Source organism: Carettochelys insculpta, chromosome 3 (assembly GCF_033958435.1).
Source record: "Carettochelys insculpta isolate YL-2023 chromosome 3, ASM3395843v1, whole genome shotgun sequence".
Lineage (NCBI taxonomy): Eukaryota > Metazoa > Chordata > Testudines > Carettochelyidae > Carettochelys > Carettochelys insculpta.
In genome coordinates, this window is record NC_134139.1 from 14,002,495 (window position 1) to 14,028,016 (window position 25,522).

General features: G+C 41.2%; 1 protein-coding gene across 4 annotated transcripts in view; it reads right to left on the bottom strand.

Moving 5' to 3' along the window:
* The window catches only part of TASP1 (taspase 1), a 167,344-nt gene extending 143,129 nt beyond the window's left edge, over window positions 1-24,215 (bottom strand). For all 4 annotated transcript variants that reach the window (XM_074989366.1, XM_074989365.1, XM_074989363.1 and 1 more), the window contains exons 1-4: window positions 23,891-24,215; window positions 17,892-18,110; window positions 15,171-15,238; window positions 10,748-10,816 (exon numbers count right to left, since the gene is read on the bottom strand). In XM_074989366.1, coding sequence (XP_074845467.1) covers window positions 10,748-10,816; window positions 15,171-15,238; window positions 17,892-18,030 — 276 coding nt within the window. In that variant the 5' untranslated portion in view covers window positions 18,031-18,110; window positions 23,891-24,215. The remainder of the gene's footprint in view (window positions 1-10,747; window positions 10,817-15,170; window positions 15,239-17,891; window positions 18,111-23,890) is intronic.
* Between the last annotated feature and the right edge of the window lie 1,307 nt (window positions 24,216-25,522).

Here is a 25,522-nt window from a genome sequence, read left to right on the forward strand (position 1 = left end):
TCTTCCCGAGGGATTGAGAGAAAGATTCTGGGTCACACTGGATCTAGGAGGCAGGGGTAAGAATTACACCCGTATTACACTTCTCTCCTATAGGAATTGAGGGAAAGACTCTGGTTCCACCAGGTCTAAGAGGCAGGTGTGAAAAATCACACCTGCAACGTGCCTTTCTTGTGTACACATTACTTGTATTAGTTTAAGCTAGCTAGTTTGTCTAAAACTTTTAAGTTAAATTGTGTTGTTTCCCCTTTAAAAACCACGAGTACTAACTTGTACTTCAATCATTTGTCTTAGTTAAATTGTTTCTATCTTTGTATAAATAAAAGGTAACTGTTAAAGCCTCTCTAAGTGGAATCTTCCTCTTGCTGCTGTACCCGAACTAAACACAAACCAAAGAACCCAGCCTGCCCTGGCTGCTTAGCGTGGCTGCTGGTGCGGCATCACCCCCTTTTGCCCCACCGGACCCTTAGCTGGCACCTGGGCATCGGCTCACAACGTGCCAAAAGGGTTTTGTTTTTTTGTTTTGTTTGTTTTTTTTTTTGTTTTGTTTGTGGGGTTTTTTTTTTTTTTTTTATCTTCATATGAAGATGACCAGAATTTTCATGGGTTTGGATTACATTAAATAGGTTGGGAAGGCCCTTCTCATTTGCAGGGATGAAAAGTGGGGCCTGACAGAAAACATTTACTCACCCCAGACAAAGGACATGAATACTATGCCAAGTCAAAAATGTTTAGTCCTACTCCTTTTTAATGAGTCACAACGTGTTCCCTGTAAGCTGAGCGCTTGGACGGTCACCAAGAGGAGATTCACATGCTGCCCCACTGATTAGCAGAGCACCCATAGGTGACACAGCCAGTAGCACGTGTGTCTATAGGTGGTGCACAGCTGCATGAGTTGGTGCACAGAAAAAATGTTTCCATCCATGGGTGGAAAAAAATGTCATAGGGAACGCTGATCACAACCTGTGTTAAAAAGGACTATTTGATTAAGACAGTGGGACATCAGCAGGCATAACTCAGTGCATGGGTGGCCACCATCTCAGTGGAGTTCAGAAAGATGGAAAGAGGATGAACAGCAAAAGACCTTGGCTTAAGTGCCATTATTCTGTACTAAATGGCCAAACATTAAATAGCAATCATACAATTAAACAAGAACATGGAGTTTTAAAATGAAAAGACTTTTGTAAGCCTGGATGGAAGAATTGTCCTTAACATTCACACATAGCCATAGTGAAAAAAAAAAAAAAAAAAAAAAAAAAAAAAAAAATATAATGAACTGACCTGGATGAGGGCAAACAGACTTTTTATAACCTCAGCTCCTACCATTTGATGCTGGCAAGAGGGCAACAGTTTAGTTGCTCAGGCATTGCTTTACAAAACATTTCATCCATGTCAGAGGATGTATGCCTTATGGGGGAGTTGGCAAAGGTCATCTCAAAGAATTTACCTTTCAATTTTTAAATAGAAGCAGAGATCTCCTTTACATTTTTAAGTGGCTTTAACTGACTGGGGAAGGTAAGCAGAGCAGCCATGAGCTTTGCAGATCAAAGCACATGCCCTGTCATCATATAAAAGTAGAAAGGAAGAAGAGAAGAAACACTGTTGAGAGCATTTTAGTCAAAAAGAAGCCTAGCCATATGAAAGGTAGAAGTAGAAAACTGTTTAAGAAACCTACATCTACAGTATTTACAGTGCCACCAAAGTACATCTAACAAGATTCTCACATCAACTGAGATGTGAAATTTTAGCTTCTAAAAATAAAGAAATTGTCAACCAAAAAAAGTTGTACTTCATACTGTAATTTTTCCTAAATTACTGAAGCTAGTGTTTCGGGGGGAGGGATAGCTTAGTGGTTTGAGTATTGGCCTTGTAAACCCAGGATTGTGAGCGCAATCAATGAGGAGGCCATTTGGAAGTCTGGGGCAAATAGATTTAAAAAAAAAAAAAAAAAAAACTATGGGAATTAGTGCTTGGTCCTGCTAAAGGCAGGAGACTAGACTCGATGACCTCTCAAAGACCTTTCCAGTTCTATGAGATATGATAATAAACCAAATTCTTTCTTGATTCCTTCTTTTCTTCAATATGTACTTACAATGTTTGCCAGTTTCACAGCATACTAAAATTTTTATCTGTGGTCAAAGTTGGCGTGGTTGTAAAAGTGACTCATTTTTGACAGTCCTGGAATTACACCTAGCCAAATAGTTTTAGCACTCTGCTTCAACGGGTGTTAAATTAACACTTCAGCTATCTTTGATTTAGTTGGCCAATGTCCATTTATGCACACTTTGTGGACAACTGAATGCTATTCAACGGCGGTATATATAGACTGCTACAATATAAACAGTAACATTATAAAGTTGCTTTCTTCTTGGAAGCTTGATGGCACTGAGAAGTGGCCTCCTTGGATGAATGAAGTCATATTTTATTTAATCAGTTAAAGGCCGTGTCTACACTAGCCCCAAACTTCAAAATGGCCACACAAATGGCCATTTCGAAGTTTACTAATGAAGCACTGAAATGCATATTCAGCGCTTCATTAACATGCGGGTGGCTGCAGCACTTCGAAATTGACGCGGCTCGTCCCGACGGGGCTCCTTTTTGAAAGGACCCCGCCTACTTCCAAGTCCCCTTATTCCCATGAGCTGATGGGAATAAGGGGACTTGAAGTAGGCGGGGTCCTTTCAAAAAGGAGCCCCGTCAGGACGAGCTGCGCGGCGGCGAGGCGTGTCAATTTCGAAGTGCCGCGGCCGCCCGCATGCTAATGAAGCGCTGAATATGCATTTCAGTGCTTCATTAGTAAAGTTCGAAATGGCCATTTGCATGGCCATTTCAAAGTTTGGGGCTAGTGTAGACATAGCCAAAATGTTCTTGAAGAAAACTAACTTAAAGTCAGATTGTTGCACAAAGCACAACACATATGTATGCATCTGTTTTGAGCATTGGCCTGCTAAACCCAGGTTTGAGAGCTCAATCCCTGAGGAGGCCATTTAGGGATTGAGGCAATAGATGCCAGGTATGGTGCTTGGTCCTGCAAAGAGGGCTGAGGATGGAACTAGGTGACCTCCCAAGGTCCCTTCCAGTTCTAGGAGATGTGTATCTCCAATTATATATCACATTATGCAAAGTCAACAAATGGAAGCTGTAAGCAAATAGAGGCAGTTTTTTATTTCCTTTCTTTTAACATGGTATTTAACTATACTTAAAAATTATGAAAAACTATGCCAGCACCTCTTTAACTTTCCAGGTTTACATCAATCCATTTACTGTAGTAATGCTAAGGTTATCATTGCAATTGTTCTCAATTTTAAAAAGGCACTTTAATTTCAGAAGTGCACATCTACAGAAGTTAATCTTTCCCTATTAACATACCCAAGTTAAAGCTCTACCTAGTTCTGTGAAATAGATCATACAGTTCACTTGAGCAGTTAACAACAGATTAGCAGTACAGAAAACCACAAATCTAATACTAATTAGACTTGCATACTTAATAGTTTAGATTCATTATGGTATCTAGTCAGATGTAGTGGATGTATCCTTTCCAGTTCAAATGCAACATTAAAAGACACAGCAACTGAAGCAGTTTCACTAGAAAACACAAATCTGAAGTTAGTTTATCTAGTATTTTCCATGACAGGATGAATAATCAGTTCTGAGCCCTGATTTAAGTACCATTTGTTTATAGTCTTGAAATAGGTCAGAGGAATACAAAGCAATGCTGTTGCACAGACTATGTCCATCATATGTTTAGACAGAAAACAGAGGGCTTGCAACTTTGACCAATATAATATCTGGCTCTGTTTGTGATTATTTTTCCCCTTCTACCACATGATTAAGACAAAATATTTATCTGTGTGTTTCTTAACACCTCTTTCCAGCACGTGGACAGAGGTCCTCTGAAGCACTACAGAAATACATAAATGCTTAATCAGGTGGCATTCTTCAGGCCTTCCATTAAGAAAACAAGCAAGCAAACAAAACCCCATAGCCCCCAGATGGTTACTGTACATGGAAAGTCAACAAGTTAACCCAACTTCTGTGTTCCAAGACAAATTCAGCAGTCATTTATATGTGGCAAATGGTAACAGAAGATTGTAACAGAACTGTCCCAAAGCATTCTGTCATTGGCCATCTCCTTAAAGAATCGTGACAAGTTTTTATGATTACTGTGATGAAGCACTCACTAATTACTGCAGCATATACTGACTTTGGAGTTATATCTTCATTTGTTTTATTTAATTATGCAGCACGCTGCCTTTCTGGGAAACACATTCACCAATGCTGCCATGACCAGGCTGCCAAATATGATTGATGACATGACACAAAATTCAAACGGTGTTATATTGGGTTATATGAACAGCCTTCAAAGTTGGTTGCTGTTCATTCGTTTGTACATGTAAGCTTCTCTGCCCACATAACTGCTAACATTTTATCTTAATCATGGAATTTATTGCACTGGAGATGTTCAGGCAGTCACGGGGAGATTGCCTGTTCTCTCTCCACTAAGAGGCTGCAGAAATATAAAACAGCCAGCATACCACAAGCCAACTGTCATCTCATTCATAAAAGATCAAGAGCAAATCTTGTTCCTCACAAAGTCTTTGAAGTGATGCCGCTTGGACTGGCTGGAATTCAATGCAATAGGGTTGTGTAACTAAGCAGAACTGGGTAAAATCCATCTTCTGTGACACATACCTAAAAAGACAGTTGGGTCTTCCAAAAATCTGAAGAGAAAGTAGTTTGTGAAACACAGAATTTAAAAGAAAAAAAAAGTCTAGACAATTGGGAAATCAGTTATGAACTCTTCTGTAGGCATCAGCATTTGAGAAACAGAATCAGAACTCAGTATTTTATTCTGTCGTTGGGGGGCAAAAAGGTTCTTTGTACTTCAGTTGAAAATATTTACTCAGACTGTCTTAGAATCAAAATCAATACTTTTACAGCTAAGTTCTCCAGAGGAAGAAATGTTTTGGGACGAATGAAAGGAGAGCTCAAGGGTTTGATCATTGGCCTTGTAAACACAGGGTTGAGAGTTCAATCCTTGAGGAGGTCATTTAGAGGTCTGGAGCGCATAGATTGGAGAAAAAAATCCATCAGGAAGGGCGTTTGGCCCTGCCAAGAGGGCAGGGGACTGGACAATCTCTTGAAGTCCCTTCCAGCTCCATGAGATATCGCCATATAGTAAGTTAAGATGATTTAATTTACTTACAGCTCCTCACAGTGCATTCTGGCTAAATCAGAATACTCGCTGTCTTAGGAAATAGTAGTATTCTTTCAACATAAAGAAAAGATGATGGCATTGTGTCATTGAAAGGACAATCAACATGAAAAACTACAGTTTTAATCTACTAAAGTTATAAAATAACTATACATGGAAGATAAAAATAAGTTTCTCTATTCTGTTTATTTTGTTGACTTGCTTTATTCAATATGAATCTCCTATTTGTACAGTAATCCATGCTGATTAAGGAGATAGTGAAAGAAAGCTCAGTATAAAATTGTTTTGGAAGTCCTACAATTTCTTGAATGGTGTGGAAAACACTGACACGTCCCAAGAAGAGGTCACTTTGTAATGAATAGATGATCTCTGGCATCATGCATGGCCAGATGCTGTCCACAGTTTCATGGGATTTGATGCCATTCCTGCTCTTGAGCAAGGAACTGTCAAGTTAGCAAAGGAAGTCATCTTTGAGAAGGTGGAGAAGAAGGCTGCTGGAGTCTCACTCCAAGCACCCAACAAATGAGGAACTGACTGAGCTGGATCAACAACAAATACCCAAAGAAAGCAAGGATGATGATGGATGAGGACACAGGGCAAGAATACAGGGATGCTTCTACACTCGCCCCCTCCCATCGGAGGCAGCATGGCAACGAGGCAATTTGAAGCAGGCAAGTGAGGTACTAACATGCATATTCAGTGACTAATTAGCTAACTAACTAACTAATGGCAGCCTCGCAAACTCAAAGTGCAGACTTTGAATTGCAGATTAAACAGCATAGATGGGAGCAGCTTTGAAGGAAGTGCTCCACTTCAACATTCCCTTACTTCCACAATACTAGATTGGAGTAAGGGAATGTCAAAGTGGGGCACTTATTTTGAAGCTGCCCAGATCTACACTGTCAATCTGTAATTCAAAGTCTGCACTTTGAAATTCACGTGGCCACCATTATGCTAATGAGATGCTGAATATGCATGTTAGCCCCTCATTAGCCTGCTTCCAATTGCCTCATTACCATGGCACCTTTGACAGGTGGGAGTGAGTATAGAAGCAGCCCAGGAGTCTGTTGACAAAGAATCTCTCGTTTCTTTGGACTGCTGAGTCAGATGACTGAAATCAAAAAGAATGGTGATCCTTTTCCTGATTTGTCCGCCAAAGTCTTAAGCACTCTCAGTGATGCAGTGGCTTGCTATAGGGAGATCTAGCATTGAAAGATTCATGCAAGACAGCAGATGTTGAAAAAACTCCTTTAAGACTTATGTAACCAAAAAGCCAAATCTAGAAAAAACAGCCCAAAAAAATGCAGCCATCAACCTACCTAAGTTTAGCATAAATGACACTTTTATACCATATTAGTGTATTGTACATAATCTATTAAAATATTCTGTGGGTTTGAATGGTATTACTAGGATTCTACTTATTTTACTTAAGCTATGTCTACACTAGCCCAAAACTTCAAAATGGCCATGCAAATGGCAGGCAGCCATGGCACTTCAAAATTGCCACAGCTCGCTGCTGCGCGGCTCATCCAAACAGGGGTCCTTTTCGAAAGTACCCCACCAATTTAGGAATAAGGGGATTTCAATCTGCTGATAGGAATTGGTGGAGTCCTTTCAAAAAGGAGCCCCATCTGAACGAGCCACGTGGCAGTGAGACACGGCAATTTCAAAGTGCCGCAGCCACCCACATGCTAATGAGGCGCTGAATATGTATTTCAACGCATCATTACTAATCTTCAAAATTGCCATTTGCATGGCCATTTCAAAGTTTTGGGCTAGTGTAGACACAGCCTTAATGTTTTATGTGTAAAATGTGTACTGTATAAAATGTCATCATAAAAAGGCACATTATTTAGGCAAAAAGAGCGTTGTCATATGCAACTCTGGTGAAACTGTGAAGGCATCCCCACCTTATTTTACTATTTCTTATGGGGAAAAATTTCCTGGTTTTCATCATTTTGGTATCCATTGCCTTTTTCAAGAACCCAATCCTAACATGTACAGGAGACCCCATGCACGGGAATAACTACCAGTCCGGGAGCATTGTTTGGATTTTTTTTTCCCCTTTAAACACAGTTTGCCCTATTTAAGCAGTCTCAGCATGGCCTCCCTGGGAACCTAGTCATATCTTTCAAGTCCAAGGTGAACTTCTGACCTTACCTTATCTAACATAATCATACAGCAGTCTGTATAGTAAACTTAGAAACCCAGTATTAAACCCTACCAAAGCAAATCACTGCACTGTTTTGGATGAGAGAGAATGAAACACACATGAAAGATGCCAGTTATATCCATTACTGCACTGCTACTGGAAGACATTCAGATACTATGCTGAGGACAGTAGCATGATACACACTATAGACTACCATTATAATCTACAGACCATAGGAAATAAAGACTAAACAGCTAGAATTCACAAACATCAACATACTTTGGTAACGGATATCAATACATAACCATAATGTGAAATACACTGATGTATCATGGGAGGTCTAGCGAGCCAACAGGTAAAATTGGGTAGTTGATAGTAAGTCATAAGCCTCTTCCACTTCTACATCATGGAGCATAGGCCATCGAGGACCATTTGCCAGTGTCCAACATCTTTGGCAATCTTTTCCAGTTCTGACCAGGTGTAACCTGTCTTTTAGCATCTGCCTTCAGGTCTCTACCTCAGGTGTTTCTTGGGCAACCTCTTTTCCTTTTTCTGTGTGGGTTCCAACTTAATGCTATTGTGATGGTGGTGGTTGGCTTTCTAAGGGTATGTCCACTCCATCACCATCTTCTCTTCCCGATTTCTTCTTCGGAAGGAAGTTGGTGAGTCAGTTGCCACAGGTCTTGGTGGCTGATGGTGTATGGCCAGTTGACAGGAATCACGAAAACAGCAAAACCAGTCATGCACGGAGGGAAAGGAACCTCTTAATGGAGGCTTGAAGACAAAAATAAGACTTTTCCAGGGGAGTGGAAGGACATTCTATGAAGCATTTATACCAGAAACAATACAGAAGACCTGATGAGGACCTGAGACCTGAAATTAGATCCATTAACCATACTTTAGTGTACAAGAATTTCTTGAATGTGATGAAAGCATGCCATACTGCCACTCCTCTGTATTGTTTAGAGTTTGTTAAAAGACAATGGCCAACACAATCTTGTGCACACAATTACCACTGCCTTGAACATATGATAAACTTGTCAAGTTAAAGCTTATGGGGACTTTCGGCTTTAACTCAATCAGATTAGCAGGTGTTTCACCCTGCTTTGTGAAACACATCATTCTGAATATATTGGTTAACTCATTCAAACTCACACCTCTCATCTTTGTCTAGACAAGGCCAATAAGCAATTTCAATGGTTAGCTCTCTTGTAATACAGATATTAGATTTCCCAACTACAATCACCTTGCAGTGCAACATTTAACATCTTTCCTTTCAGAGCAAGGCAAGGAAAGAAGTTGTGCCTTCTATGAAAGAGGTGGAATCCCTTCTTCTCACTTGATTGCAACTGCTGCTATATGAGAGTAGGAAAACCTCAGTCAGTCTGACTACAACATCTCCCCATTTGAGCAAGATTACTAGTCTGTGTAGGTATAAGTGTCACAACAAGATTGATATGGTCTTCAGATGCCACAGATAGCCTCTTTATTTTATATAAAAATTGCATTTTCCGTATTGTTCTGTATACAATAGCTCATGTTACCTGAAGAAAGCAACTAGAATTCACTATAATCCAATAAGGAAAATGTTTTTATCAAGTTATGAGCAGTTCTTACACAAGAAGCAAGCTTCTCCTACTTGAATGTAGAGCTAGAACAGCCTACTTCTACAGACGAATCCCAAGCATGTTAAAAACATATGGACTGGAACACTGGTCCAGCTGAGAACCCTCAGCAACAGCGTCAAGAATTAATGCCCCATACATTTCTCTAAATTGCTCTGTTAACAGGCTACATTCATTTAAACACAATTGTGTGTCCTGCAATGTACCCATCATATTCTTTTCTTCCTCTGAGTTTCCTTCAGTCTCACTGTTAGGGCTCTACCAAATTCACAGCCATGAAGAACTCATTACGGACTATGAAATCTGGCCTCCTCTCATGACATCTTGTCTTTTGTGTGCATTTACCCTATTCTGTGGCCTTGTAACCCACCCAGCCCTAGCTCTCTTGTGTTCTTCGTGGGTCAGAACCCAACTATTACAATACCATGACATTTCACATTTAAATAGATGAAAGCATTAAATGTATATATATTTTTAAAATCCTATGACCATGAGATGGACCAAAATGGACTGTGAATTTGGTAGGGACCTACTTATTGTATGGCACCTTCACGCTCCACCTATGATAGAGATTGTTTAACAATTAAAATGACATCAAGTTATCATAAAAAGAAAAGTCACTCTCTTCTCTGATGATGCAAAACTCACTGCATACCCTAGAGAGGTTCTTTCAATTGCCTTAAATGTTTACCTTTAATTCTTCTGCTTAAAGATGCTAAAAATGCTAAGATATGTTATCCTAAATCAAGGGAAGAATTTTAAGGAACAGAAGAGTGCTCTGAGAATATTTTATAGCAAAATTCAGTTACACGTAAAGTTAACTGTGGAAGAATCCACTAACAGTCATCCTCACACCTAAATCAAAATCTAATAAAGAATTATTAAGTTTAGCAAACCATGTTAGAGTTAAAACCAATTACTACAAAGTTTATTAATGTGCCATTTTGAAACAGAAGGTAAATGAAGTAATGTCTATCACCTGTTCTCCACTATGCAATACAACTGTTCACCTATTGAGCTCATGACTGTCACAAGAAACAACTTAGCTTTACAGTCGTACAGCACCTTCCAAAATGACACAAAAGTACAAAAAAAAAAAAAAAAAATCACAGAATATCATTCACCCTGATGTGTGTAACTCCAGAGTAGTCTCCATCCACACTACCACTACACAACAGCTTTAAAGTAGAGAGAGTTAAGAGTAGCCTTGGCTGAGTTTGTAGAACTTTGGTAGTAGAGGAAACAAAACCAACCAAAGTGTGTAACTTCACCAAGCAAAATAAGATGAAATTTGGACATCAAGTGTGTTATGGGCTTCTTACTGAACAGAAGTGATCAGATCACCATTTAACCATCAGTGTGTTGTACTCCAATAAGACAGTAAGGACTCAGAAATTAATAAGACCAAAAACAGAATCTATCCTGCGTTCCCAGGCAACACTCTGCTTTTAGAATTATCAGATGTTAGTGAAAGTGGCTGATAAAACAAATCTGATGCATTATTGCTGACATTTCCAATAAATTCATATTGAGTTTGGCTACTGGAAAGCAGCCAGACCTCTTTAATATACTAAGGGAAAGCAAACCAAAGAGTTTGTAAATTATGTTTTACTTTACCACAGATAAGTCTATTTAAAGGAGGGAAATAAATATTCTCTGTAAGTGACAAGTTGAAACATATAGATTTATATAGGTATAAGATATATGGCAACAACATGTTCCTCCAATCTTACTTCCTGAATTAAAAATAAGAAGTACCTCTAATTCAATTAGTGCTGCAGTCACTGCATCAGTTGCAAGAGCACCAGCCTGCAGTTTTTCAATTGCCTGTAAAACAGAAGTTTTAGCTGAGGATTTTGGATTTAATTATTATATGGCTAAGTGCAATGGTTTTCTTGGCATTGTATGAGACAGAATCCGCCCCCCCCCCCCCATATCCCACAAGAAACTTCCAATTTGATACGACAAATAAAACAAAAGCATTGAGAGAGAATAAAATATTTACAACTTGTTAATACAGAATATTATTGTTCTGGCATCATGAAACCACACTGTGCTTAGCAATATATATTAGTTTATTATAGTTAACTATAGTTGATTTTTATTCCATATGCCTCTCCCACACTTGAACCAACAACAGAGCTTTGACATCAAAAGCACAACTCTGAACTATATAGTGTTATATGGAGATGCTGCCATTATAGAGAACAGTTTCATCATTCAGGAAGTTTGTGCAGATGTCAGCAACATACAGATTTGAAAGGGTTAGATTTGTAATCAATAAAATATAAAAAAGTGATTTCCCTATATAACATTGACAAAAGACATTTACTTTGTATATTTTGACATGTGACATTGACAAAATTACAAAGTCTTAACTTTTCAATCTACATCATTAATTGTATGACACCCTGAATTTCCTGATATTTTGAACATTTAAATCTATTTCAAAATTATATAAAGTATTTTAAAAAAATCACTACTGAAATTATTTAAAAAAAAAAATCAAGTTCTGCCAATCTTAGCAACACAAATGCAAAGTAAATTATTTTTTGCTCAAGTTTGATGTTAAAAGTATAAATTTTTTGGAACCATGTACAGGAGTAACTTCCCTGACCCATGCTGGACTAACATCGAGAACAAACTTGTGATCACAGTAAATTCCCTCAGAAAACTCACAGTTAACTAATGTGGGTGACATTTTCAGTCCCAACACAAATCTTAGGCTGTTTGTTCCTACTCAAAACATATTATATTGGCTACCTAGCCCAAGTAACCAAATGAAATCTTTCAAGTTACAATTATCATTAACCTCAACAGCAAGCAAATCTCCCAGGTCTTCACTACCCAAACAGATCAATGGACAGCAATCAATCCAGCAGGGGTCAATTTCTCACATTTATCTAATTGTATAATTTAGATTGACTGCTCACAGTAATGTACAGCAAGCCTCAGGGAAGTACAAAAGTAATAGCACAAAATAAAGATACCAAAGAGGGCTGAAGTTCAAAATTAAACTGCTCAAACTGCATTGATATTGAACCAAAAAAGCAGTAAAGTAGCACTCTAAAGACTAACAAAATAAATTATTAGGTGAGCTTTCGTGGGACAGACCCAATTCTCTGTGGAATTCTTCTAGAGCCTCTGTAGCATGGGTCCAAATCATAAAGATGTCATCAATGTATCTTAAGTAGAGGAGTGGTAATTCCACAGAGACTTTAACAATCTACACCCCCCCATCAACGTATGCCTCGATTACAAAATGCAAGAGATACATTTCCTGGACACTACAGTACTAATCAAGGATGGCCTGATCAGTACCACACTGTACCGAAAACCTACTGATCGCTATACTTATCTACACCCTTCTAGTTTCCATCCTGCACATGTGACTAGATCCATTGTTTACAGTCAAGCTCTTCAGTACAATCGCATTTGCTCTGATCCAGCTGACAGAGACCAAAAACTACAAGAATTTTACCAAATATTCATAAACCTGCATTACCCACCAGGAGAAGTAAAAAAAAAAAAAACAAATCGACAGGGCCAGACGAATACCCAGAGACCAGCTACTCCAAGATCAGCCCAAAAAAGCCAAGAACAGAACACCACTGGTCATCACCTACAGCCCCCAACTCAGACCACTGCAACTAATTTTTAAAGGCCTACAACCTATCCTTAATCAGGATGCTACACTCCAGAAGGCCCTGGGTGACATGCCTGTTCTCTCCTACAGACAACCTTCCAGCCTCATGAGGATCCTCACTAACAGCCACTGTCTATACCCTGGGAATACCAGTCCTGGAACCTTTCCCTGAAACAAAGCCCACTGACAGCTTTGTCCACATATCTTCTCTGGAAATACCATCACTGGACCTAACCCGGTTACTCCCGGAATCACGGGCACTTTCTCATGCTCCTCTACTAACATCATATATGCCATCATGTGCCAACAATGCCCAGATGTTTTGTATATTGGACAGACTTCTGACTCCCTTGGACAAAGGGTCAATGGGCACAAAACAGACATCAAAACACTCCAAATCCACAAACCAGTTAGTCAACATTTTAATGGAATGGGGCATTCTGTCAATGACCTAAAGGTATGTGTGTTACCGAAAAGAAATTATCGCACCGTTCTGGAAAGGGAAACAGCTGAGCTGGCTTTTATATTCAAATTCGGCACATTAACACATGGTTTAAATCGTGATGGGAACTTTCTGAGTCACTATAGGGGCTCATCTGCATACTTGGCTCAATCTAGTTCTTGACCTTCCCCCACACCCCTCCACTCTCTGATTTGCTCACCTTGATTATCTTTTTCTGATTTGTCCTCCTTGCTTACTGTTTTTGGTTCTCTGTGCCTTAAATATTGAGTCTGTTCTGGTCTGGCTATGGTCTGAAGAAGTGGGTCTGTCCCACAAAAGCTCACCTAATAAACCATTTTGCTAGTCTTTAAAGTGCTACTTGACTGCTTTTTGTTTTGATAGTGTATAAACTAGCACGGCTTCCTCTCTGTTATTATTCAACTGAGGGTCCTTTACGTTGCCAGACTGGTGTAAAGGAGCCTTATTGTTAATGACAAGAAGCCCTGTGCAGATTTTTGGGAGCATAAACTTTCATGGGCAAAGACCCACTTCATCAGATGCATGTTAATGACAGAAACTGAATCTTCAGCTAAGCAAGTCGATGGGCTTTCTGGATTTTTTTCTGCCCCAGCTCACAATGGCTGCATCTACACTAGCAAGTTCTTTTGAAAGATTTTTCAAAAGAAGGGGTCTCTTTGAAAGATCCCACGGAGCGTCTACATATAAAAAGTGTTCCGTCCAAAGTAAAGAAAAAGAATGCAGTGCTCCTTTCAAAATCACTCTTCCGTTCCCATTTCTGGAACAGTGCCCCCTTTCACAAGCTTCTTTTAAAAAAAAAAAACCAAAAAAAACCCACGTGTAAATGCTCTATGGGCCCTTTTTTTTTTTTTTTTTTTTTTTGAAAGAGCAGTCCTCATGGGGCCTAATTTTTCAATCCCTGGCCTGTTCTTTCAAAAGGGTGAGGGCTCTGTGGACGCTCTCTTTGGAAAGAGGAGATCACTCTTTTGATCCACTATTTTGTGTTTGGATGAAGTCTTCTGAAAGAAGTTCTTCCGGAAGAGCTTCTTTCAAAAGATCTCTGTAGTTCCGACATAGCCAACAGGGTTAGATTACAGTTCAGGATCTATTTTACTCAACCACTTAAAAAAAAATGCAGGACAATGATTAGCAAAACTGTACAACTTTCTTGCATGAAACTCTGAGCAATTCAAACAGAGCATCAAAATAAATGTAATTTTAATGAAAATCCAGGATTACAAATGGAATGTTGAATCTTGGTTATCAAGTATTTATAACAACTTTCATGTGTTTAGAAAATGCTGAACACTTATTGTGATCTTTTTTGGTACGATAGTTTAAATCCATTACCAAAATAAGTGAAAGTCATAGGATTATATTTCACTATTTTGAAAAATAAAATATGCAGAATTTTGGATTTTTGGACACAGTTACCCAAAGAGTGCTTTGGGGAATTATGCAATAATATTTATTGACCTGTTATTCAAATCACATTTTTCTTGGGCTGGGTCTACACTAGAGCGCTTTATCGACAGAAGGGGTCTCCTGTCAACAAAACTCAGGGAGCGTCTACATGCTTAAAGCATTCTGTTGACCAAGGCTCTACAAGAATTCTACATTCTGCATTTTCTTCAACCGTATTATCCCTCAAAAACTTGAGGCATAACAATCTCTGGACAGACTACTGTTGACAAAAGTGCAGTGGAGACACTTCTGACGACCGAGTTTCTGTCGAGATTACCGTCAGTAACTTCTGTCGACAGATGCTTCTAGCGTAGACGTAGCCTTGAAGTTTTACTATTCTTCTAGGTTTTGATTGCTATTTTTTTTGCCCATAGAAATGTAAATCTTTCGGCGCATAATTATATCCAAGCGGATAGTGTTAAAGAAGCCCAAAATAAACACTTCATGCACTTTATGCACTTCTGAATAATTTCCAATACTCTCACAAAACAAATCAAAACTAGAAATTGGACCCAAAAACCTTTTATAAAATGAACCCTAGTGAAACTCAGTATTTGTTAGAAGCCTCATGATCCTCTGAAGAAAAGAGTTTGGAACTGGGGAAGTCATACCTTTTGACAGGCTCTTTTGCAAACATGTTTGTATTCTTTAGCTTTGGATTCAGAATGATAACCTGCACCTATTATTAAGACAGAAAAGCAAAGTTAAATGGAGATTATGGCAAGCATTCAAACTAATATATTGGGATAGTGTTCTCACCAGGAATTACAATACAGGATGACAACTGTATCTGAAATCAGATGTACATAACCCAGGTCATTTTGTAAACAACAGAAACTACTGATTCACCTTCCTCACGAATTAACACTTTCAAACATTTTAGAATCAATCCATTACAGCCATCGGCAGTCACCTCCACATATTTTATATATATTATATATAGGATGTCAGGGTTACAGGAGAAAATGCAAGCTGTTTCTGGGTGCTGGAAGGGTAGCAGGGTGAAGGGACTGGTACTTGTGGCAGGGACACCATGCAAGAACTGCAGAGAGCTCAGCTCTGAGGCAGCACAGGACTGAAAGTAGAAGTTAGAGGTGCAATAAGGTAAAGAGAGGAACAAAGAGAAAACTATTCTCTACCCAATGCATGAGTATCTGTGGGGTCCTAACAGAACTATGATTTAGCTGCTCTCTCAGCCAGCCTGATACGACCCACCAGATGCACCCTTGCAGTCCATCAAGTAGTATTGAAAGCATGATAGAAACAAGCACTCAAGACAAGTCATGCAGCTCTCTTCCACAGCCCAGTGCCAGCCCTAGACATATAGGTTGTGAAACTGTGTTTGAGGAGGAAACAACTTCACAAGTTCTCATGACATGGACAAGTGCCAAAAAATAGCCTGAAACCCTCTGCATGCTGCACAACAGAAGGATGGGAAAGCACTCTTGCCGCTTTTCACTGTTCCCTGAAAATCCCTCATTATCCCAACCTGCTCTAACCTAAATTCAGCAAACATATAGGAAAGGAAGAAAACTGTACTGAGCCAGAAGTACTGGTCTGCTACATGTTTGCACACTTTCACAGTAACTAAATGAAAACAAAAAGCAGTCAAGTAGCACTTTAAAAAGACTAGCAAAATGGTTTATTAGGTGAGCTTTCGTGGGACAGACCCACGGGTCTGTCCCACGAAAGCTCACCTAATAAACCATTTTGCTAGTCTTTAAAGTGCTACTTGACTGCTCTTTGTTTTCATAGCGTATAGACTAGCACGGCTTCCTCTCTGTTACTAGTAACTAAATGGTTTGTGTTCAAGCTCAGCAAAGACACCAACATGTTCTCTCCTGTACCAAAACCAAGCTGGGAAGTCAGAACAAAAAGGATTTGCAAACAGTTATAAACAACTAGTAAAAAGGAAGGACTAGAATTGAAACGCCTTCTTCGGTTACAGTGCTCATGGCTTTTCAGGATCTAGGCCATGTTTTAATTCCATTATCCCCACAAACTAACTGTACACTCTAGTTCAGTGTTTCCCAATTTTATTTGGCCATGGAACCCTTTTGAACTCAAAAGAATTTTGCAGAACCAATTCCCAGACTCCACTCCCTTCAGCCCCCAAGCCTGCCCCCCATCTCCAGGCTCTACCCACCCCAGACCCCTAATCTGTCCCCTGCATCCCACAACCCACCTGCAGCCCTCAGCTTAAACCCTCTCAGCCCCAAACCTGTTCCCCCACCTCCAGGCTTATCCCCTCTCATCCCCCAACCTGCATCCCCATCCCCAAGCTTCACCCACCTCAGCCCCAAAACTAACCCATCCCTGGCACTGACTGGGGAGCCTATGCCAGGAGGCCAAGTGCACACAGCAGAAGGTAGGCTGGCTCAGCAGTTTTGCACTGGCAGGGGTGACCTGAACCATGCCCACTGGAGGGCTGTGGCCACTTGGGTTGTGGGGTGAGTGAGGGGCTCTCTGTGGCTCCCTGTCCTGCTGCTGCTGAAACAACAGAACTAAATTCAATTGGTTTAGCGGCCGGACCCATCCTGCTGCCCCGCTGGTCTTTAAACCAATTAAATTTACTTCTACTGTTTGCAGGTCGCTGCCCTGCTGCTGCCGAGAGGAGTCAGCTATTTTAATGGAATTTTCTCACAAAACCCTTATTTTCACTTTGTGGAACCCTGGGATTCCGCAGAACACCAGCTGAGAAACACTGCTCTAGTTCCACACCCAATGCTTGAGAACAGCTTAGATTTATGCAGCCCAACCACCTGCAAAGCCCCCACCTCAGCTATCCAAAACACTTACATTATTAAGATTCCCAAACTGATTTCAGAGAGGGTTCCACAAGATGTAGCATCAGCTTGTCAGCTCCAAATCTAAAAACGCAGTAAACCCCCTGGCTTAGAACCTACACAAGGCAATAACTAAAATCTGACATGGATGACACATGCTCACTCTCACAGAAAGGGAGAGACTACTCTGAAGGGTCTCTATGCACATGAATCCTGGAGGCCAATCCAGGCCACCGTGTTAGCATCAGAACTCCCACTCACAGAAACAACCACAAACGTTTACATAACATACTTAGGCCTTTATTAAAAAGGAGGGTGGGAGGGGCACCAACCCACTTCATTTGATTATTTGTAAGCTCTCTGAAAGATACATAAACATTGAGCTTGGAGTCCTCAATGTCTGGGATCTTCCAAACACTGAAAATGACAGTTGTAGTCTCCATACTAAAATGTTGCCAAAACACAAGACCTCTTTGTGAATACACTTGTTGCCTCCATAGCTAATGCTGCATTTCTGTTTCAGTTTTCAAATTGTTGGCATCTTACCTGCATGTACAAGCACAAATCCCACGCGTTTCCCTTTTTGGATCGGTTTTGTTTCATGCTCCTTCACTGTCACCTTTACAGCAGTAACCTGGGATGATTTGGAAGGTAACACTTCTACTGAACTCATCCCCTTCTCCATGATCACGCACCAGGGTCACCATCTTCTACTGGAAAGAGAGCATGCTCTCATCCAAAACTGAACTCAGGACTGGACTCACCCTAAGGTAAAACCATATGCAAATGTCACTATTTTTCCACACTGAACAAAATCCAAGCAAATTCATGCAAAAAATGCGTTTTATGAAAAACAGCAGCAGAGCCATGTCAAAATTAGGGTTTTTCCCCACTTAAGCAGGAATTCGAGTTTTGCATCTTCCATTTGGTAGACCATAATGTAAATAAAAACTTTTCAAAGTATTTACATAACTTTACAATGATAAAGTAGCAAGAAGGCAGTTTTGTAAATTTATGCTGAAACTCTCAGTTTTTCTAGCCCATCTAAATTTCTGATTTGAGGTTTGATGATGATAAATTTAAGTACAGGGAAAGTTACTTAAATTTATAATCTTTTTATTTGACATTGTACCCATAACATATCTACTGTGATTACAATCAATGAATCTGTGCACAACTGATGCTCAGGAATCTCAGCCTCTGCTTTTTAAGGTAGTTTTTCCAGCACTTACGGTTGTGAAGATAACATTAGACAGCAAATAAAACATGCTGTTTATAGTTATCAGAAGTTCCAGTCATAGAAAACTGGACTTTATTAAAAGTTCCCAGCTGCTAAGATGGCAAGGGATTTTCATAAGGAAACTGTCACAAAATGAAGAAATGCTGCAGTGGAGATCCTGTCAAGAATGAACGGACTTGAAAAATTCATGAACTGTCGAATATCAGTTAAGGTTGCTACGTAACATGCCCGACAAAGCCGCAAATGCACAGTAGATGCCCTTTTTTCTTCCACCCAAAGACCCAGACTTTACTAATAACACATTCACCAAACACCATGGCCTTAACTCAGCCCTTACAGGGTTTCGGCACCCTTTCAGTAACTCAGATGTAGATTCTCAGAACTGCCTCTGGTGGTGGGAGTTTAGAGAAGGGGGTGTTGGAAGACGGGCATTCCAACTAAGACAACGATAGGGTGGAGATGTGTGGTCTGTAATATATGGCAGTTATGCATCTCTAAGGATACGACTAAACAGTATGCCTTGTTAGACTGCTTACTCTTTCTTTCATTTTTGAGGTTATGTCAGGCATATGATCTATATAACAGTTTTAACAGACACACAGATACCAAGTTAAAACTTAAAAGCAGTCCAGTAGCACTTTAAAGACTAACAAAATAATTTATTAGGTGATGAGCTTTTGTGGGAGAGACCCATGTCTTCAGATCAAAGCCATACCAGAACAGACTCAATATTTAAGGCACAGAGAACCAAACATAGTAATCAAGGTTGACAAATCAGGAAAATATTACCAAGGTGAGCAAATCAGAGAGCAGAACGGCAGCAGGGGGTAGTCAAGAATTAGATAATTCTCTTGGGAGTAGAAAATTCTTGACTCACCCACCCCTTCTGCCCTGCTGCTCTCTGATTTGTTCACCTTGATAATATTTTCCTGATTTGTCAACCTTGACTACTATTTTTGGTTTCTCTGTGCCTTAAATATTGAGTCTGTTCTGGTAAGGCTATGACCTGAAAAATGGGTCTGTCCCACGAAAGCTCATCACCTAATAAATTATTTTGTTAGTCTTTAAAGTGCTCCTGGACTGCTTTTTCGTTTTGATAGTATATAGTCTAACACGGCTACCTCTCTGTTACTAGATACCTAGTTGTATATCAAATAAATATACCTGTGTTGCTATTTAGGGTGGAATGCAATGAAAGGGTTTCCATGCAGTCCAGAAGTAGCCATACCAAAAGATGAGAACATGCAATTTACTTGTAAACAGGAAGTAATGGTAAAAATTTTAACTGTGTTGCCAAAAACAGATGGATATACAGTCATGTTAAGTGAGCACTCCCAGGAACTAGTAATTCTAAATTATTTCTTTAATTGTTTCCACTTACTTTTACCCTCAGGTTTAGTCCATGAAAGTTTTCTACTCCCAAGAGCCCAAGATACAAAAACAAAACAAACAAGACAGCAAGAGGAGCCTCCACAGTTAGACAACATAGTGTAGAGATGACTTTCACTAACACAGCTATGGCACTGTACCTGTGTTGGAATAATTCCTTCGGGAAGAGGCACAGTTTACAAAGATTGCAGGCATTTTTTTCCCCGTGGATGCAGGAATACCACCTCCCCAAGCAATGGTAACTAAATTTATGGTAACTTTGTTCCACTGACCTAGTTGTGTTTATACTGGGCATTAGCCCACCACACCTTGTCACTGAGGTATGTGACTTTTTCTTACCCCTGTGCTATGTAGCTATGTTGACCTAAATCTGAAGTGTAAACCAAGCCTTAATCGTCAGCATACAGCAGTATCTCCAAGTTCACCTAGCATGGAAGAACCTAGTGTTGGTTATTTTTTGCAATTTCAGAAGATGCATTAACTTTTGATGCTTATAGAATGATTATGAAAAATTTAAAGTGGTTGTTTAGTTACCTAATGAATGGAGCAAAAATTCCACTGACAGCCGGAAATATTTTTCAGGACTCAGGGAGAAAACATCAAAGCTAATCAACACTTACTTCTTTACATCTATAAAGCACTGTATGCATCGATCAACAAGCTACATCTCTAAAAGAATTTAATTTAAAACAGTGGGTAGTTCAAAATGTGGAGGATATATTTGGTATATTCAACAAGGCTATTTTTGTATACATACTTCAAACAAACTTATAGCTTTGGAGTAAGAGTGAAAAGAATAATTACAGCTCAACATGATGTATATGCATAGCTCATATTGGCATAAAAAGGACTACTTGTAGTCTACATACCAAAGTGAATCAGGCCTTCAGAATGAAAACACACAAAAGCTTTAAGCCAGAGAGCAGACAAAAATTGATATTTGGGCAAAACTGATTTCAAGATAAAGGTTTAACAAAATATAAAACACACAATCCAGAGCAAAGATTTAGAACATGCCTGTTTTTCCCACCAAACTTGAAGGCCAGTGGTATACTGAGAGATACTGTACAATCACACTCAGTCCTCAAGGAAGTTTACCATGAATGATGGTGTTAATCATCTCGACACATGCCCACTTTAAACTACACTGATGGCAGTAAAAGACAGGTAGCTGTGTTAGTCCTTATCTTCCCAAAACAAAAAAAACAGTCATTGTTACACTTTAAACACTAACAAAAGACTCTCTCCACTTTTGTTCTATCTGGCTGATTTGTCAGTTTATATTTATTTTTATTTTTCTACCTTTCTGTTCAATTTCCTCTCAGTTTTCATTTATCAGAATTTTCCAGGTCTGAAGAAGTGGGTCTGTCCCACGAAAGCTCATCACCTAATAAATTATTTGGTTAGTCTTTAAAGCGCTTCAGGACTGCTTTTTCATTCTGATAGCACCAAATCATTAGCTAATGAGCAGTCATCATATGGGTAGCTACTAATCAAGTTGGCCATAAAGAAAACAAAAGCTAGGTATTATTATTACCAATCCAGAAGCCATTCAGTTCCATATAGGCCGTGTCTACACGTGCCCCAAACTTCAAAATGGCCACGCAAATGGCCATTTCGAAGTTTACTAATGAAGCGCTGAAATGCATATTCAGTGCTTCATTAGCATGCGGGCGGCAGCGGCGCTTCGAAATTGACGCGGATTGCAGCCGCGCGACTCGTCCTGACGGGGCTCCTTTTCGAAAGGACGCCGCCTACTTCGAAGTCCCCTTATTTCCATGAGCTGATGGGAATAAGGGGACTTCGAAGTAGGCGGCATCCTTTCGAAAAGGAGCCCCGTCGGGACGCACCGCGTGGCGGCAACCCGCATCAATTTCGAAGCGCCGCTGCCGCCCGCATGCTAATGAAGCACTGAATATGCATTTCAGCGCTTCATTAGTAAACTTCGAAATGGCCATTTGCGTGGCCATTTCGAAGTTTGGGGCACGTGTAGACACGGCCATAGTGTGTTTAGCTATGAGATGATCACTACATATGGGGGGGCCCCCACAGTTCAACAAGTCCACTTGCTTGCGAACAGTATTACTGCAAGGCCAAAAGAGCCTCTTGGGTCACGTAGTCTGAAAAGAAAACACTTTTAATAACATGATTTATTCCTCCTGAAGGCTCCCACCAGGATAGTAAAGTTTACAAAAGCTCCCACAAGATCAGAAGCCAAAATCACCTGAAATTGTTAAATTACCCTTGATACTGAAGTATTGTCTTTCAGTGAAAACTCAATATCAAGAACAATTGAGGGAATTATGAGTAGTATGAAAAAGAAGCTTAAAAGGGGAATTCACCTGGCATTTGTTATTTTACACTCCAAGGCCAGAAGGAACCATAAAGTTAAGGATCATCTAACTTGAACTGACCATACCTCTTGGTAATCTGTTTCAGTGGTTGACAGTCCTCACTTAAAATTTTGCACCTTATTACCAGTTTGAATTTGTCTAGCTTCAACTTCCAACCATTGTTGATCTTGTTATGGCCTTTGATTGCTAGACTGACAAGCTCATTCATTATCAAACGTTAATTTTCCAAATGGGCACTACTTTTGGAGTAAGTAATCTTTGTGGTTAAGCTGAACCATCTCACTCTGTAAGGCAACAGCAGAAAGCCTGCAGTCCACTGGGGTTCTAAGTGTGGCCCATGAGATACTTTATTTACTGTTGTCCACACAAGGGGCTGTCAGATTTTGCTGTTTTCCCATCTGCATAGTTTGTTTCTACCACTATTACTGAGGTGACACACATATAAAGAGAGGACACGTAAGTGAAGTGTGTGCTCATTGCATACAACACTGACCACAACAGCATGCTCATTCTGCATCTAATCAAAGCATTGCTGTGGTTCAATCAGCACAACTTGCAAATTCTAGGTACGCAAGCACAGTTAGCAAAACTACACTACCCTGGGAAGCCATCTTGTTTACAATAATCTTTTGGCCCATGAAGATGAAAGAGGGCCTTTCATGCAGCCCACTCACTTGCTCGGGCTGCCCATCACTGCTTTAAGGCAGGTTTTCTAATCCTTTAATTATTCTCACTGGTAGCAACTGAACCCTCTCCAGTTTATCAACATCCTTCTTGAATTGTGGTTACTAGGACAGATGTAGTGTTCCAGCAGCAGCAGCCACACCAGTGCCAAACACAAAGATAAAAATAACCTTTCTATCAATGCAGAGAGAGGTTATAATGCTAACACAGAGGTTGTATTTTCTAAGCACATTTAATTACACACTTCAGTACATAGTCTCTTAAGGTAAGTTGGGAGTGACTGATACGGTGTCAAAAAAAAACAGAAGTCATGTTGTATTTTAAAGACTAACACAAGTTATTAGGTGATGAGCTTTTGTGGGACAGACCCACTCTTCAGACCTATAGCCCTACCAGAACAGACTGACAGTTATACAGCACAGAAGTCTTTTAAAATAATGAAATAAAAACTCACAAATCAGATACATGGAACTGAAGCAGGGTGTAAAGGGGACAGATACTAAGTGTCTTGCCTGAGATCATTACAAATACCAAAGGAAAAGAAAAAGTCCTTGTAACACATGTGATAATTGCTATCGCTATGGAGACCAAGTGTTAATGTATCAAACTCGAGTATGAACCCCAGTTCACACATCTCCCTTTGTAATCGACAGTTAAAGTCTCTTTGTTGTAGGACACATATTCTCATGTCTTTAACAGAATAGCTCCAGTCACATGCTCACTGACAGGTTTATGTATACTGAGGTTCCTAATGATAGGGCCTGAATTTACAGTGACCCAATCGGGGCATGGGTGGCGGCCAGGCCCTTCAATGACATCACAGTGCTTACATCATGCAGTCCCCCGCGAGCAACCGCTACCTCGCTGGTACAACTCACCCCAGGTGACATTAGCAGGCGACCCCATAGCAACGCGCCCCACAACCAGGGAACACGCTCCACGTGGTAACCCCCACACGACCACGGGGGGCTCAGCACCTCGTGATGAGAAACGACGTCCCACTGTCACATGGTGATGTCACAGGGCCACACCCGGCGGAGGACTCGGGGCCGCGCAGGTTCCCCACACGCAGCGGCCCGGTGCCACTGGAGCACGTGCAGGCAAGTGAGCCCCGCCCGGAAGAAAGCAGGGGAAGGACAGGCCCGCGGCCAGAAGGAGCAGGGCGGGAACCACTCACCCGGCACGGTCACCGGCCTCGCGCGCACCCGGAAGCGCTCCGCTGCCCGCAACCCCGGGGAAAAGTGAGCGCCCCGCCCCCTGCAGGCTGTCAGTGGCCAGTTTCTGTCACGTGACCTCAAAGGCCGGCAAGAGCTTGCGTGTTCGTTGGCCGGCGCTCGCTCCCTCAGCGGCAGCTCTGCCAATCGCGAACGGGGGGGCGGGGTTGAAGGGCTGGGCGCTCTCAGAGCCGCTCAGTGCGGCTGGGAATGCCTAGAACCAGAGAGGGGCCCGTGAGGCGTGGCCTGCCGCTTGTTCATCCCACCGGCCGGAGCCGCTCCTCGCGCCCCACCTAGGCCTCGCTTCTCCGGTGGGGCGCCTTGGGCCTCGCTCCTGGACGTGGCCTCGCCTCGCCGCGCCCTCCCTCTGGCCTGTCCCGCCCTGGGCAATCATCTCATGGGGGCCCGGCCGGCTCCGGGGCGAGCTGTTCGGCGCCGAGCGGTGGCCCGGGGCTCCCTGCCGGGGCTTGCGGCCGGGGACTCTGGCAGAAGGGGCCTTATCCTCCCTGTGATGTAGCTACGCCAGAGCCAGCCATGGCCCCGAGCACCGCGAATAGGTGAGAGTCTCCCCAGGCGGAGCCCAGGGCTGGCAGCCTGCTTGTCCCTGGGGGCTCCTCCTGCAAAGGTCCCGCTGGCCTCCTTCTCTCCCGGTCACACGCTGGCGGGATCTCACCCTCGCCCTTGCAGGGTGGCGGGTTCCGGCGGTAGCCCTGTTGGTGGGGTTGAGCAAAAATTGTAGTGGCAGCTGGCGGGTATGTGTATCAGAGTGGGAGCCGTGTTAGGCTGTACCCGCAAAAACAACAAGAAGTCCTGGGGCACCTGATAGACGTAACAGACCTTTTGGAGCATAGGCTTTTGTGGGCAAAGACCCGCTTCATCAGATGCATCGGCTCGAGCAGGTCTTTGCCCGCCATAGCTTATTCGCCAAAAAATCTGTTAGTTTATCAGGTGCCACAGGACTTTGCGTTGTTCTGGCTGGTATGTGCATTCGAACTGGACACCGTGGGAATGGGAGTGTAGAGGAAAGGGGATTGGCTTGCTCATTACAGTAATCATGGAGAGGTAGCTGTATTAGTTTGTATCTTCACAAAACATAAAAGCAGTCCTGTAGAACTTTAAAGACTAACAATGATTTATTAGGTGATGAGCTTTTGTGGGGCAGGCCCACTTCATCAGATTTTTCAGGTCTGAAGAGCTGGGTTTGTCCTGTGAAAACGAATGACCTATTAAAGACTAACAAAATTATTTAAGGTGCTATAAGATGGGTTTTTTATTACAATAAGTAATTTTCTGCTT